The following is a 17,093-nucleotide window of genomic DNA, read 5'->3' on the forward strand; positions in this document are numbered from 1 at the left end:
AGAACCTCACATGCTCAGAACCGCTGTCAGGAGGTGTGGCCCCAATGTCCTTTGAGACATTTACGTGCAAGAATTGACCCACCTGTATTTCAAATCCTCTTGTTAGCAGAGCCTAAAGAAAGAGTACTAAGTGTTTTTTTTGGGGGGGGGGGGTTGTCTCCCTCCGTTTACAGACACATAAGCAGATGATTGTGGATACAGGCGTCCAAGTAGTTGGTCACTCCAAATCGAGCCAGAGACCATTTTGGGTTAGGCTTTGGTAAAAGCAGATTATTTCTTCTTATTGGTTTGGTCTTGAATGCTGATACTCACCTGTGACCTTATAAACTTTGAAGACTAAAAGGAATGTATGGACCACTAGCTAAGACTCATGTACAGATAAAACTGTTTGGCCACTTATACCCATTCAAAAGCCAAAGCATGGGTACCATAGATCACTCTGCATTTCTTCAGTGTAGACTAAAACAGTACACACGGATACCTTAAGTAAATCAGTGGCTTTATTTTTCTTCAGTACAGAGCACGGTTATGGTAGGCCATTCTACATTTCTTCAGTATAGAGCATACAGATATACACGGGTACCTTAAGAAAATCAATAGCTTTATTTTTCATCAATACACAATTAGAAAATTAGGTTTTGTGATGTAAACTAGAATATATACAAATCTGAGAAGCACACGATGGAAGGAAGCCCGGCTGCCTAGGGTCTGCCCATCAGAGGGGAGGCCAGGTCTTTGATGGTTCTGGAGTTCAGCTGAGGGATCGTGCTGATCTTCAGGAGCCTGCTGCTGGCATATTTGTTCTTGACAGCCTGCAGAAGCCAGCTGTGGTTAAGTATGCTCCAGAACCTCCCAGCAGACCCAGTGTACCCCCCAGTGTAAGGGCTGACTGCCATCTCCAGATAGTTTGATGATGCATAATCCTGGGTCTCCCCCTAAGAACACCCTGCACCAGACCAGGCTGTCCAACCCTGCTAGTCACATCAACAGTAGGGAAATAGTTTCAGGGTCTGAGGAACAGGCCCTCTTAGGAGCTCTCCAAGAGGTGATGGCTCTCTGTCAGTGGGAAAGGGCAACACAAACTAGAAATAAGGGGCTGGAGAGTGGCAGCTCTTCTAGAAGACTTGAGTTCGATTCTTAGCACCCACATCCACTGGCTTACAACCACCTATAACTTCAGTCCTATGGAATCAGACACTCTCTTCTGGCCTCTACAGGCACCTGGGACGTATGTGATAGGCAAACACTTATACACACATGTTTTTTTTTTTTAAATGGCAATAAAAGTGTGCAGCTTTCCAAATCCCAGCTACTGTGCCTCCAGTTTGCAGTCAGACAGAATGAGTCAGTAGGCAGATCGTGCAGCAAGGACACAAGTGCTTTGTCCTTTGTCACTGGACCCTTAGGGCTATTCTAATAGCTGTGTCCGACAGGCATAACAAATCCCCATTTCCTTCCACAGGTCCTTCTCCATGTTTGTTCACTAGGAACCTTTCAAAAGGCTGAGTAACAGCTGCTGAATTTGAGGCCACTAGAGGGGCCCATGGGAAACAGCCTTCCTGGCTTGCTGGGTGCAGAATGCTGGAGTGCGTGACATACACATTAGTGAGTGTGGGAAACCATGGGCGGGCTGACCACATACTGACCCTAGCTAGCCAAGGTGAACCAATGAGTCCATCCCGTTCCTTAGAGTCTCTGCTATGACAACCATGCTTGCTAGAAGAACACTTGCACACACAGCCCAGAACCTAATGCTTTCCCGGGATCAGGGCCCCAGCACTTACGATGAACTTGGTGAGGTTTTCATTGACTTTCACGACGTTCTTGGCCATGTGCTGCATGACTTCCAGTATTTCACTCTCCATGTAGCCTGTGTAATACTGCTGCTTTAAATTCTAAAATACAGAAGGAAGACACCAAGAGCCAAAGAATGCTTCCTTCCCTTCAGGGGAACACATACATTTCCCAAGTAAGAGCTGTGAAGGAGCTGGGCTGGTGGTGCAGGCTTACATCCCAGCGACTGCTCAAGGCCAAACAGGGCATCTTAGAGGAGCCCTGTAGCAAAGTAACAACATATATAATCAGTGGGATATATATGTATGCATATATATATCAGTGGGATATATATATGTGTATATATATATATATATCAGTGGGATATATGTATATATATATCAGTGGGATATATATATATATATCAGTGGGATATATATATATATCAGTGGGATATATATATATACACACACATATATATCAGTGGGATATATATATACACACACACATATATATATATCAGTGGGATATATATATATATATATATACACACACATATATATATCAGTGGGATATATATACACACACACATGTATATATCAGTGGGATATATATATACACACACACATATATATATCAGTGGGATATATATACATATATATATATACACACACATATATATATCAGTGGGATATATATACACACACACACATATATATATCAGTGGGATATATATATATATATACACACACACGTATATATATATCAGTGGGATATATATATACACACACGTATATATATATCAGTGGGATATATATATACACACACGTATATATATATCAGTGGGATATATATATACATATATATATATCAGTGGGATATATATATATATATATATATATATATATATATACACACACACACATATATATATATATCAGTGGGATATATATATCAGTGGGAAAATTCTTATCTTGGAAAAACTGGTCCTGCCTAACCACTTCCCCAGAACCTACACTTGGCTCTGTCCCTCAGACAGGCCTAGCACAGGGCAGTAAGAGGCTCTCTGCTCCAGCAGACCAAGTGCTCATGGCGTGCTTGAAAGCTGCTGCACAGGTCTGGAGGGTACTCGAGTAACAAGCATACTTCCACCCCTTGCTGGAAAGAAAGGCAGAGTGGAAACACACACACTCCTGCTCTCTGGAGTGCCAACCCTCTTCTCAGAGTGGAACCTGCCTCACACCCAGATCAGTAGGGCCCAGCCATACACACGGTGAATTCAGAGTAGGGAAGAAGCTGTGTGGGCTGAGGGGATAGCTCAGTAAAAGTTCGTGCCTTGCAAGCAGAGGGACCTGAGTTCATATCACAAGGGCTTCCAATGCAGCCTTCTTTCTCCACTCACCCATTTTCCTTGGCCCAGCACCTTCTGAGAGAGGCAGGAAGCAGCAGCTGCGACCTGAGAAGGGTGGTAATGCACCATGTCGTAGTCGACGAGGGTCAGCTCCATCAGGTACTTGGCTAACGTGTGCTGTTCAACATCCACCTGGGAGAACGCAGCACACTGCTTTGAACTTGACCCACTTAACTCCCACCTGCCTTAAGAACCAGGTGAATTGGGGTTGGGGATTTAGCTCAGTGGTAGAGCACTTGCCTAGCAAGCTCAAAGCCCTGGGTTCGGTCCCCAGCTCCGAAAAAAAAGAAAAAAAAAAAAAAAAAAAAAAAAAAGAAACAGGTGAATTAAGTATCAAAGCTCCCTGAAGAAGCTTCTCTTAGAGCAGTGGGTCTCCATCTTCCTAACGCTTGCTGCGACACTTTTACAACTCCTCGTGTTTTGGTGACCCCCCCCCCAACCAGAACAGTATTTTTTGCTACTTCGTAACTGCAATTTCACTGCTATGAATTGTAAATATCTGATATGCAGGATATCTAATATGCAACCCCTGTGAAAGGGTTGTTTGACCCTAAAGGGGATGCAACCCACAGGTTGAGAACTACTGTCTTACAGTTTGGGCTGAGACTGAGCACAAGTCAACTTTCCCACGGAGATGGTGGCACTCACCTCCCCGGCTTTTGAGGCTCGCCTTAGGAAGTGGAGTGGCAAAGGCCGGCCCAACTCGAATTTCAACTCTTTCAAAATCAGAGTCTCCATTTCTCGGATTTGGGAACTGGTGTAAGCATTATCTGTGATATAAACAAAGTCTTCGATATTTGGAGAAAACATCTCCTCATATTTGGAAGCCAAGAGCAGAGCTGTGATCCCAACCAGTTGCAGCTTCTTCCGGCAAACTGGCTGAGCCTAATGAAAAACAAACACATCAGTCACCACCGATGCACACTCAACTGAGGCTCAGGGTGGACGCTGTGAAGAAGCCAGGCTCTTGCAGGACACAAGAGACCTGGATTTGGCAGAGCCATCACAGTAACCGCGCTGAGCACAGTGATAAGATCCGACACACTACGTCATTGGGTCCTCCCCCAGTCATTGGGTCCTCCTGAAGAGGTCATTTATACAACAGAGGACGGCAGAGGAGCTGACACTGGAGCTTTAGGTAATGGTCCCATGTGTGCACAGCGGTCCTGACCTGTACTCAGTGTGGCTGTACACGGATCACTGCAAAAGTGAGAACTGAAGAGCAGTTCATCAACTATTGAAGAAACCTCTTATCAATTAAAACAAAGAGAAAACACAGACTCATCAATGCTTCAGAGTCGGGGGTGCACAGCGTTTAAGTGTGTGCTTTAAAGGTCCTAAATCAGGGCTGGTGACAGCTCAGCAGCAAAGGCGTGGCCCTGAGTGCAAGCTCTGGAATCGCACAGCGGACGGAGGGAACCAACTCTCAAAAGCTGTCCTCTTACCCACCCCCCCCCCCAAGGTGCTGTACACGCACTGAGTAAGTGGACAGTTCTTAAACAAGAGCTGAGGGGCAGTGGCTAATAAACAGTGCCTGCTGCTAAGCCTGATGACCTGAGGTCAGTCCCTGAAACGCACACAGCGGAGGTGAGAGCCACGCTGTCTTCCTTCCTCTGCCTGCGTGCTGTAGTGCACCACACCCATGCCCCATACAGCCACAAGGAAAAGCATGGGTTGTTCCAAGTTTTCTTTTTTAACTGGGACTTTGCTCTTCTTGCTTCTGCTTTCATTACTGGAAATCCACACAAAATCTTGCTCTATTTTCCTGCCCAGTGAGTGTCTGAGGACCACACGATCTATCTGGAAGTATCTCACAGCCATTAATGTGATAACTGTCACCATATTGTACTTAGCCCAGCCCTATTTCATAAGCTGACTTTTAAGTCAGTCCTGTCTGCAAGGGTGCTGCTGTGGATGGCACCCTGGCAGCTTACTGTCTGGATCCGAGGGCTAGGGCCGGAGCCTAGAGTTAGAGGTGCTTGCCACACAGGCTCAAAGCTGTGAGGCGCTACCACCAGCAGCAGGGAAGTAAAAGAATACATCTGATGCCTGCCTCTTTACCCCCTCACAGCTCCTGCATTTACTGCTGATAAATATTTAAGAGGCAGCACTCCCTACCTTCCTCCTCCTTTACCCTAGATTCTCAGTCTGTCCCACACATGGCTCCCTGCTCTGTTCTGGAAGGAGCTGGCCCCCTTTCATTTCTGTGGTGATTCGTTACCACACTTGAACAGTAGTCCAGATCCGCTCACTCAGCTCCTTCTAAGATAAGGGGACAATGACACTGAAGAGCATCGGACGCTGAGAACAGTGAGGCAGGGCTGTGACACCAGTGCCTTTGGCTGCCTTCTGTGCCGTGCAATGGTATATTCCCTCTAATAAATGACTGCAGACCCATTGAACACTCATGACCTCTCAGTGACCTCAGGATTAGAGTCAGTCTATCCCCAAGACACTTCCATTATCTATGTGCAAATCAAATCAAATTAAAAAAAAAATTCTGGTCTCAAGCACTCCAGGAAGGGACACTGCGCATGTGTGCTCCGGAGCCTTTGCTCCTGGGCTAACAGGAGTGCTCAGTGACAGCAGAGGCCTGACACCCACCCCTGTCCTACTGCCCATTGCAGCAGCTGAGACTCTCTGGCATCTCCAGCTTGGCTGCCAGTCTTCCCTTCAGATGAGCCCCAGCTCAGCTTCCCATTGAAAAGCATCGCCGCCATGTTCACATGCGCTCACCTGAAGGAACCGGTCCATGATAGCAATGCACATGTACAGAGTCTCCTGCAGAAGCCTAAACTTGGAATGGACTTGGACCAGCCAGTCCACCAGGATGGCACGCATGCGTCCGTTTATGTCTCTTCCATCTAAGAAATGTGGATTGATGGACTGCAAAGCCTGCTGGTGGAATTCAAAAGTTTAACAGGCTGCCATCCCCTCCCACTTCCCCCATCCCTGCTGAAGTCCACAATGGCCCGCCCACCTCAAGCTGCCTGAGGTACTGGTAGATGTCCTTCACGTAGTCACTGCAGAGCTGAGGGTTCTCCCCGTCCTCATTATCTATGTCCTCAATCTTGCAGAGCAAAGCATCAGAGAAAGCTTGGCAGAGGCTCTCTTCCTTCATGGAGACATCCTCAGGGGCAGGCAGAGGATCCTGTACCAATAAGAGGAAGACGCAAATGACCACACCGCTGGAGAGCCTATTCCCGACACGTGTCTACGTGGCATACGGCTTGTTTTCTGTCGCCTGGTAAGCGCCTGTGTATATAGTCAGCTAGCTTTGTTCATACTCATATTAGCTCTCACACAGTAGGCACTCAGCAATGAACGTGAGCAACCGCTGAGGTCAGAGAACACTGGGACTGGTGGCTCCCTGGCTGTAACCTGCAATCATAGTGTGTCTGTCCCACCGCTTCCTGCTGAATTCAGACCCTGGCAAGCAGGAAGCAGAAGGGCATATTCAGTCAGTGAACAGAGCAGGGGATGCAAGGACTGAGCTAGGATACAGCACTGTACTCTATGTACTTATGCTGACAGGTGGTTATTTATAAAACTCACACAAATTAAAAAGTTGTATAGTTCAAAGAATATTTCATAGTGAAGTATAAATAAACCATTATTTGAAAAAGATTAAGTGGCCCATTTCAAAATACCTAACAGGACTTCTAGATCATAAAGAATACATGCTTAAGGGAATAAAACACAAAACCAGAGCACAGCTCATGCAATCCAGTAGGTTTAAAAGCTGAGTGTGCTGACTCAGGACTGCAATCTCAGCACTGAGAGGCTGAGGTAGAAGGATGGCTATGAGCCAGATTCCAGCCTGAGGTGTAGCATTCTAGGGTTACCTGGGCTAGAGTAAGAACATGATTCAGAAATAACAAAGAAAATGAAACCACATGAGTAATTTTAATTAAGTTGAATTAAGTTGAAAATTAATACTTTCTAGTCCTGTGGTAGAAAATGAAGGGTGGAGAGTGAGGGGAAGCTGTACACAACATGCTCTGCCTCTTAAAGGGATACGCCCCAGAAGGTACGCAGGTAAGCCTGCCGTTTACTCAGAACTTACAAACCTCGGGAACTAGAATGGACGAGATGCCATGTCCTGGGGAAGTGAACGCTCACCGTCTGCACATTACCCTAAGTACTGTGAGCCACTGAGGTGCCACCAGGATCAGCGCTTAGGTCAGCCTGGGCAGACAGGCTTATGCTGCACAGTAGGAACTGCCTCAACACTGTGGTGGCAACAGTGCAAGGAGAGGATGACAGGTGCTGTGTTGCCTCAGTCATGTGATCCGGAGGCTGAGAGAACAGAGGTGGGCAGGGTGGGAGATGACAGAGGTTTGCTGTCCCACAGCAGGGCAACAGTGGAGGACAACCATGCTGCTAGCCAAGGCCACGCCACATTGGAAAGCTGCTCCACTTTAGTTGAGCACTGACAATTCCTGAAACTATAAAGTACTTTGGCTTCAAGAGCTAAAGCCACTTGCTTTTCTAGATTCCTGTCCTCCCAGCACCAACCCAACACTGACCTTACTCCCCTACTGACTCAGCACTTGCGCAATGGCCAACTGCAAAAAAGGAACAATTTCAGTCCCTTTCTGCCCTGCAACTACCCCAGCCTGGACGCCGAAAGGTTCTCTTCTTACCACAGAGACCCAGCCACAGGCCCTTTCCTGAACACAGCCTACGTTGTTCCTGAGTCACTGTCCCTTGTCTTTCCTTCTTAGCAACCTCACAACATGCTGCACACCTCTCCAAAGCTAATGGAAGGGTGGTCAATCTTCATTTGCACATCATACTGAGTGCTCGAGTGCGCGTGCATGTGTGCGTGTGTGTACGCGCCTGTGTGCGTGTGTGTACGCGCCTGTGTGTGTGTGTGTGTGTGTGTGTGTTTCAAAAAGTCACATGGCTCCTTGGGAGTGTCATTTTTATTTATCGGTTAAAAAATAAAAAAAATCATGAACATAAAGCCTAAACATCATTAGTTAGGACTAGCAAGTCAACATGTACCCTTAGAAATGAATTGTTGGGGTTGGGGATTTAGCTCAGTGGTAGAGCGCTTGCTAGCCCTGGGTTCGGTCCCCAGCTCCGAAAAAAAAAAAAAAGAAAAAATGAATTGTTAAAAGCAATCTTAAGCTAGGCATGGTGGTGCACTCAGGAGGAGAGGCAGGTGATCGCTGAGTTCTGAGTTCTACACCGGCCTGGTCTACCAACAAATTACAGGTCAGCTACACAGAGAAACCTTATCATTAAAAAAAAAAAAAAAATTAAGGTTAGTAGTATGCAAATTAAAACTGGCACACTAGACTAAGGAAGAGGCCCATTGGTTGTCAGGGACAACTGAAAAGTCCAATCAGAAGCTGAGGATGTGGAGGGCTGGGTGGGGTGAGTAAGGCTGCTGAGCTGTAGACTGGACAGAGTGTCAAAAGGTGCAGGCAGTAAGCTCAGGCTTTGACAGTGGCTCCTGTGCTGACTTGTTCAGAGTTCTTTCTCTGTACAGGATCTGCTGTGTAGCACCAGGCTGTCCTGGCCCTACCAATCCTACTGCCTCCGGTGCTGGGACTATGGGTCCGACTCACAATACTTAGGGTAGAAAGTGCAGCAGGGAGGGGCTCCAGGAAGAACTGTTCTAACTCCCACAGATGAACTTGTCACACAGAGCAAGCACTTGGTCACTCAGAGCACGCAGTGGCTCAAGCCTTTACTGTGATTAGCTGAGGAACATGCATTTGATACCCAGAGGCAACAACGAGGAGGCTTAGCTCTGTGTACTCCATCTGTTTCCTGTTTTATGGTTGTTTTCGTTCTCATTCTCTCTCTTCCTCTCCCTCTCTCTTGTCTAGCCCAGGCTGAACTAGAGCTCCATCATCTTGAAGTAACCCTCCATCCCTGCCCTCAGTTCTGGAACATACGCTACACATGCTATCTCTGTAATTCTGTGGAAAGAGTGAGCTCCCAGCCAGACCCCTCACTGCCTGGTCTGCCTGGGCCCGACTTGTTTGCCCAGGGCAGAGCAAATGCCCTTCTTCCCTCAAACTAGTCAGTGTTTACCAAGGCTTTATAACCCAGGGGGAAAGAAGCCACTGGTTTCCCCTAAAATTCTGCGTATAACTATTGTGAATGCCGAGATTAAGTCTCAGCATTTGAGACGCAGCTGCTTGTCTACACAGCTAGGATTCTGGGAACATCTGCCCCGTGGACATACAGATGGACAGCTTTCTGGGGAAGTTCCTAGAATTCCCTCCTGTGATCCACTGGTGTGTGCACAGTTCCAGGGACTGTCTGTACAGTGGCAGCAGAGTCTGCAAATAGGGCAGGCAGGGTATGGTCAGTGCCAGGCAGGAAGGGGCACTCCTGCCAGAGTGGGGCTCCTCTACCTACACCAAAGACTTGATGGTCCCGTGCTACTGTGACTCTGAAATCAGTGTGTCTGAGCTGGAGTAACCTTAATCCCTGGTGACCTCTAAAGTCACAACATCCAGTACATACAGGTGACCTTAATAATGTGTATGTGGGGAGGAGGGAGGAAGGAAGATTTGTACATCAATGCAGGTGCCCACAGAGGCCAGAAGAGGGTAATGGTTGAATCCCTGGAAGCTCAAGTTATGTGAGCACCCAACGGAGTACTGGGCCCAGACTCCAATCCTCTGTAAGGGCAGCATACAGTCTTAACCAACGGAGTCATCCCTCCAACCCCTGGGTAGTTTTTACATGGACTGAGCTTTTAGCCCATGTTTTGTGGCCTCAGTTCTGGTAGAAAATAGAGAAAAAGCAGTCAGCCATAGAATAGAGGAAGTCAGAAAGAGGTGAGCATTAAGGTCATAGGAAGAAAGAATTCTATTTCTTTTCTAACACTCCCACTTTTCAATGTTGAGGATTAAACCCTGGACCTCTTACATGCTAAGCACAGTTTCTATAGCTGAGCTAATGCTCATCTTGATGGCTGGATAGATGTCTTTTTTCTTTGTTTTATGTGATAGTCTGGGGAAAAAGCCACATCTGCTGGGTTGGCCTTGAACCTTGAACTTCAATACTCCTGGTAGGATTACAGATAGGTGGTAGCACCGTGACTAGTTTATGCGGTGTTGGACACTGAACCTAGGACTTCATGTATGCTAGGCAAAGCCTCTACTGAACTACATCCCTTGCCTCAGAAGCCTGAATACTTTTTGAGACAGGGTTTTTTCTGTGTATCCCTGGCTGTCCTGGAACTCATGCTGTAGACCAGGCAAACATCAAAGTCAGAGATCTACCTGACTCTGCCTCCAGAGTGCTGGGATTAAAGGCATGCACCACCACCACCACCCAGCAAGCCTGAAAATTTTAAATGAAAGTCAATATTAAAAAATAAAATTACAATTAATAGTTTATATAAATGCAGCTGTTTAAAGAGCAAATCTGACTTTACACAGTATTTAAGTGCTATGATCCGATATTGTTACTTAATGTTCCAAACATTTTGACATCTTTAAATGCTGTACTAATTCATATTTATTGGTGTATAGTATCTCATTAAATGTATTGAATGGGCCTCCAATTTCAGATTATCTCTGTCATATATGAAATATTCATTGGCCAGGCACAGTGGTGACATATGCCTATATTACTAGCACTTGGGAGGCTGAGGCAGGGAGACTGCTTTGAGGTAGCCTGAGCTACAGTACCGGACCCTGAAAGGGGCCGGGGGGTGGGGTGGGGGAGTGGAGAACCCTGTGAGATGATTCAGTGGATAAAGTACTTGCTACCACCACCTTAGCCCTGGGACCCACATGGAGGAAGGAGAAAAGCAACTCAGGAAAGTTGTGCATTTGACCTCCAGATGTTCACGCACGCACGCACGCACACACGCACACACACATGGGGTGGGGGAAGGAGAGAGAGACAGAGACAGAGATGGGGGGGCTATCTTATAGTAACTATGTAGGAGAGCACATATACACTTGAACCTATGGAAAACAGGTAAGTAACCAAGTCCCTTAGCTCAGGACTCTAACTCCAGCTGAGCTACTCAGTCACAGAGACCACCATTAATGGAGGTAGAATTGAAGCATCACCAAGCGGGGGCCTGGGGAGATGACTCAGAGGTTAAGGGCACTCACTGGCTGCTCTTGCAGAGGACCGAGGTTGGTGCCAGCATTCATGTGTCAGCTTACAACAACCTATAACTTCAGTTACAGGGGATCTGATGCCTTCTCTCCACCCGCCACAGTCCCACCATTAGGGCACTAGACTCAAACGCAGTACCCAGATATATATGCAGGCAAAATACCCATATACATAAAATTAAAATTAAAGGATTTAAATGCTGTAAGTTCAGGGCCTCCCACCTTCGGGGCCAGTGTCTCCATCTGCACTGGTTTCACAGAAGCTGTAGGTTTCGGCTGTTTGCTGGCATTTATTGCTTTGGTGGGCTGGACTGGTACTTTGGTATTCTGAGGTTTCTATAAGAGAGAAGCAGAGTGAGCAGGGCAAGATGGCCAGTGTAGCCCCTCCACACTTGTCACCTTGCCCTTGTTACCTTAGCCACTTGAGCCGGTCTGGCTCTAACTTTATTTCCAATTTCTTCTAAAACAGCTCGCCGGACAGTCACATGGCTCTTAGCTTTAGGATTAACTCCTGTGTCAATATTCTTCAAATCACTGGACACCTTAAAACAAAACAAACAAAAAAACCACAACCGACAACAAGCAAACAAACAAATAAAAAAAAACCATTAAATACAGAGAAAATGAAGAATACCTACCCACATGAGGTCAGGTTCTCAAATTCAGAACTACTTTGAGGAAAGTAAATATGCTGAAATCTATTTAAAAAGGGGAGGGTGGGACTAGAGATGGCTCTCAGCAGTTAAGAGCATTGGCTTCTCCTGCTGTGGACTGGGGTTCAATTCCCAGTATCCACACAGCATCTGTAGCTCCAGTTCCAGGGGATCTGACGTCCTCTTCTGGCCCATGAACGTACTGTACACACATGATGTACTTGATTTATGTACTTCAAAATAAAAGCTTAATTTGTTTTGTTTTTTGAGACAGGGTTTCTCTGAAGCCCTGGCTGTCCTGGAACTCACTCTGTAGATAAGGCTGGCCTCAAACTTACAGAATTGGGCTTTTGTTGTTTTTAAAATTTAATTATTTTTAAGGGAAAAGGTACATTTTAGGAAATCTAAAAATGCTATTTGAAATATCACTCTCAATTTGGCAAACCACCACCTGCCTAACCTATAAAACAAAAATCTTATTACTGGTCATGTAAATTGTTTTGCATATTCAAGCAGTTTTTAAGAGACACCAAAATCTCCCACCTAAATGACTACTTCTTCTAAGTAACCTGTTGTGATCCTTGTGGGTTAAGACAATTGGAAACTTCCATTCACACAGTATATCTATAAGGATAAAGAGCTTTGATACCAATAGTTAATGATGGTCCAGCTGTTTAAAACTGCTTGTCTCAGACTTAACACTAGCTTGGGTTATAATGTCAACCAAAGAATAAGACATAGCACCACAAGGGAAGACCTTCAGAAACACAGCTTTTTACAGCATAGACTCACATTAAGGATATTTTTACCAACAATAGGATGGGTAAAATAATTTTACCTCTCAAGTATTGGGAGAGTCAGACTTGTATGAAAAAGAAAAAAAAAAACAAAACAAAACTAGCGTTACTTGATCTTAACTGCCTTCATCTGGAATACAGTTAAGAAACACGACTTGCTATTCAGACTTCAAAGTTTACTGTGTGGTACAATAACAAATATTTCATGAGGAAAAATACTTAACTTCCTGGGAGTTAGGGGGTCCCTAATCCTTCGAACAAACAAACACCTCCCCAAAACTGTTTTTTAAGATGACCTGTTAGGATAGACCAGATAAAAATGCACCCCGTCTCTATAGAAGACTTAACTATTAAATAATTTAAAAGAACCAGTTAGACCAAAAGTACTTGTTAGTGGCAGTTACATCTACAAGAACCCTGACTGTATATCATTGTTTAGGATTCTGATCCCTAAGGCTAAGCTGTTCAGTCATTATTGCTAGCACCCCACTGCTAAATTCTAAACGTGTTTGAAAGTTCAATGTCTTATGAGTTGAGGCCTGGTAATGAGTACCCTTAAATTGGCAGCTTTTAACTAGCCAGGACAATGGCAGGCAGCTGTGTCAGGGCCCTCTTGTTTTCAACTAAGGTAAAGTAGATCCAAGTACAATTAAAGCCTAAAAGTCAGTAATACTTTCATTCTCAAAAAGATAATTAAATCAATTTGGCCTTTTGCCCCACTGTCTGCAATCCTAGGATTCAAGTTTTGTAATTTTCCTATTACACTTGGGTGGGTTTTTGTTTTCATTTTGTTATTTGTTTTTGAAGAGGACAAACCCACACTTTAATAAACTTGGCCAGGAAGGCAGTATGGAGACGGGAATGGGAAGCTCAAACAAAGCAAACTGAAAAGTGTGAAAAGCAGCGAAATGGTACGGGGCGGCTTCCCGGTTCCTCCCGGTCCTCATCCCCAGAGCAGCACAGCCCTGAGCGGTGACAGGAATGGAGACCCCAAGCCGGGCCTCTGGACCGCTCTGGCTCTGCCAGCGCCTCGCCTGTAGCTTTCCGGGCCACCCGGCAGGGCAGGGCACCGTAGCCCCAGCGAACTCACCGTCGGGCGTCGGAGCAGCGCCATGAGGGCCGCTCTGGCAAGTGCGGACGAGGCACTGCCACTCCGATCCGCGACACCGTTGGGAGTCTCAGGGCCTTGCCGCTCTGCGTCCACGGCCTGGGTCCGCGATTCAAATACCGCGCCGCTCACGCACCATTGGGTGGACGCACGCAGGGCGCGCGCATCCCATTGGCTAGACTGGAAGACCTTTCTGCACGCTGATTGGCCGGCTTGTATTTGCTTGTCATAGCAACCAGCGAGGCTGCCGGGCTTTGCTGTTTCCCAGCCTACAGTCGTATTTTCAAATCCGAGTCCCTGAGATTAAATAAAATAATTTTCCCTTCTACTGGAAAAGACTATCTTAATTTTTGGATGGGGGGAGCCATACGGACAGTTGTCTTTACAAGTTTGTTCTGGATTGGGTAGAAGTGGGCTCTAGAGAACATTCTGGAAATGCTACTTCTGACCTTACTTCCTCTTCCGGAAACGTCTACCTGGGAGTTTGGATTGGAATGGTCTGGCAAATGGAGCAATCGTCTCCAGGTCGTTCAGGGCTACAAGATGATTGAGGATCGAACGTGTTCTATATATGGTCTTTCTAAATCAGACCCCCAGCAGAGTCATAATTCAAGCTAGACGTGATTTGTATGAGTTCCAGCACGATACAACCGGATTCAAAAACTGTTTGTCAAACGGTGGTGTGATGTGCACAAGATTTCAAAAGAAAAATAAGGAGTATCCTAAGTTGAGAATAGTGAGAGATGAAACAAAAGAACTCTACCCTGGGGAAAAGACGGTAGTGATCAAGACAGGAAAAAATGCTACGGCAGGAGCCACTGCTTAGTGATATGATGTACGTGCAAAGTCCTGAAAAGGAGAGATCAACAGAAAATGGTCCAGTGCCAGCAGAAGGACTTGAGATTAGGCTCATATAAAACCTGACTCACATCAGGCATCCCCATTAGTCTTCATTGTTTTAGTTCAAGTCTCTTCTATTGGGAAACAGCAATTGCCCCCCTCCTACCCCCATAACCTCACCCAAACCTGACATTATCAATCTGAGTCTAAAGGAAGAACCAGTGTTGTCCCAACACTCCCACCTGGAAGACAGGCTGGCAGAATTACCCATCACTCTAAATTACACAAGAATATGGGAAATCAAAGGAGCAGAAATAGCTATTTATATTCCATTAAGTTCTTTCTCTCAAATACTTGCTCAAGGAAATGAAAGTTCTGTGACTGATTCCTTTGTTCAGCATTCTTGCTATCGTGAAGATGCCACAAATAGCCTTCTCCTTCTGGGAAGCTTTGGTTTGGATTGGGGAGGAAACTGTGCTCAGCAGTTTGTACTACGGCAGTGCCTGTAATTCCAGCTACTTGGGAGGCTAAGGCAGGAAGAGCCTTAAGATCATGATTTCAGTACCAGTTTGGCAACACAGACCTCATCTCTAAATGAAATGAGGCACTTTACCAAAACTATAGGCTGTACTTTAGGTTACTGTGGTGAACTTTACAACAGGATCTCGTGTGTCCCGGGCTGGTTTACAACTTTCTATGGAGTTGAGGATGACCTTGATTTTCTAATCCTCCTGCCTCTACCTCCTGAGTGCAAGCATGCACTACAACTAGTGTACTGCACTGTCAGAAGCCAGGGCTTCCTGAGGCCTAGGAACTTCACCAGCTGAGCTACATGGGCGGCCCTTACTGTGCTGGATTAAAAATGGCCAAACTGCACTGGTTTGGGGCCTTCTACCCTGCCCGGTCATCTTAGCTATCCTTGATCGTCAGTAAGGTGGCCTAGCAGTTCAGGATCCCTGACCCGCTGTGTAAAGAGGTTTGGCTACGCCTTGCTAAATAGATGACAGTGAAAAGACCCAGTGAACCACCAGCTGTTCTCAACATGCAAATGAAAGGGTCAGATGTCTAGGTCAGGCATACTGGACAGACGATTCCAGTAGCACTCCTAAGATGAATGCAGCTATAGGAACACCACAGTGAAAGATGTGCTAGACCCCATTAGCATTACCCTAATTGAGCATCTGTGAGCAAATGAAAGTACTTGAAACCAAGTTTTGCGGTGGTTGTCACAAAACACTGATGACAAGCAAGTCTTTTGTTGCTGGTTAATATGCTTTTGTCTTCTCATGGGGCCACACTTTGGCTAACAGATACACTATAGTGGTTGGGACATGTGATCCCTTTAAAAATCTGAACTCTCAATGTGCTCAACAGAAAAACTGAGTGCATTTCCAGATGTTTGCCATTAGATAAGAGTCTTGAAGCATGTTTATACAACATGGAAGCAGGAATCAGACGCAACTGGCAATCTTTCTGATTCCAGAGAATGTTTACCTACAAAAGACAGTATGTCCAGAGCAAGGTCTTGGCAAGAACCCTACTTCTAAAACACCAGGCAGACAAAACAGCATGGCCCTGGCAAACAGAAGCAATGGAGAAGGATGCACAATGGTGACTTACAGCATCTATATGCGCACATACACCACCATCACACACACAAAATGTAATGTTAAAGCAGAAGGCATCAATCCTCACCCCCCAGCAGCATGACTGACACAGCATTTAGCACTGTTTATACATACTGCTACTGTGATTATAAGGTGAGAAGCAAAATACACATGGACCAGCCTCTCCCATGACTATGGGACAAAAGAAAACTAAAGCTCTTATGAATGCCGAAGACGACTGTTTTATAAAACAGGTCAGGGAGTTATGTATCTAAACCTCGTGTAATATGTGAGAGAACCACTGAGTCATCTCTCCACACATCCTTCATTATCACCTCTTATTCTCAGCCCCCTGCACACACCAGGTCCTCTGACGGCAATCCTACATGAATCACAGTCTACTTTGGGGCTTTTCCTCTAAGAGAGCAGATACTACCCATCTTCTAGATCTCTTCCTGATCTTCTAGAATGTACACTGGTTAGCAGAGGTGCTTTTGCCCTCTTTTTGCAATGTCAGTCATGGATCTCAGGACCCCTGCAGTTTAGAAATGTCTTAATATCAGGCTTCATGCTAGCTCACAAGTATACTTTTAACTATGTCCACCCTTCACCCAACATGCATACTCTGTAGACACATTGTTGATACTAAAATTACTGTGCCATGACATTTACTAATATAAAGGGCAAAACTGAATGAATCCAAGCACCAGAATACACAGTGACCGATCAGGTGGATATCACTTAAAGTCCAAAGTGTCCAATGTAAACCACTTTATAAACACTAATTATGAAACACAAA

General features: G+C 45.6%; 1 protein-coding gene across 1 annotated transcript; it reads right to left on the reverse strand.

The window, feature by feature from the left end:
• Positions 1-478: 478 nt before the first annotated feature.
• Positions 479-13,921, reverse strand: Ccnb2 (cyclin B2). The gene is given in 9 exon segments (NM_001009470.1): positions 479-812; positions 1,785-1,895; positions 3,176-3,316; positions 3,833-4,069; positions 5,921-6,079; positions 6,165-6,335; positions 11,512-11,625; positions 11,703-11,831; positions 13,830-13,921. Coding segments are annotated over 9 exon segments (1,197 nt in total). The 5' UTR covers positions 13,854-13,921; the 3' UTR covers positions 479-701.
• Positions 13,922-17,093: the final 3,172 nt, after the last annotated feature.

Source organism: Rattus norvegicus, chromosome 8, assembly GCF_021556685.1.
Source record: "Rattus norvegicus strain SHRSP/BbbUtx chromosome 8, alternate assembly SHRSP_T2T, whole genome shotgun sequence".
In the NCBI taxonomy this organism is placed as follows: domain Eukaryota; kingdom Metazoa; phylum Chordata; class Mammalia; order Rodentia; family Muridae; genus Rattus; species Rattus norvegicus.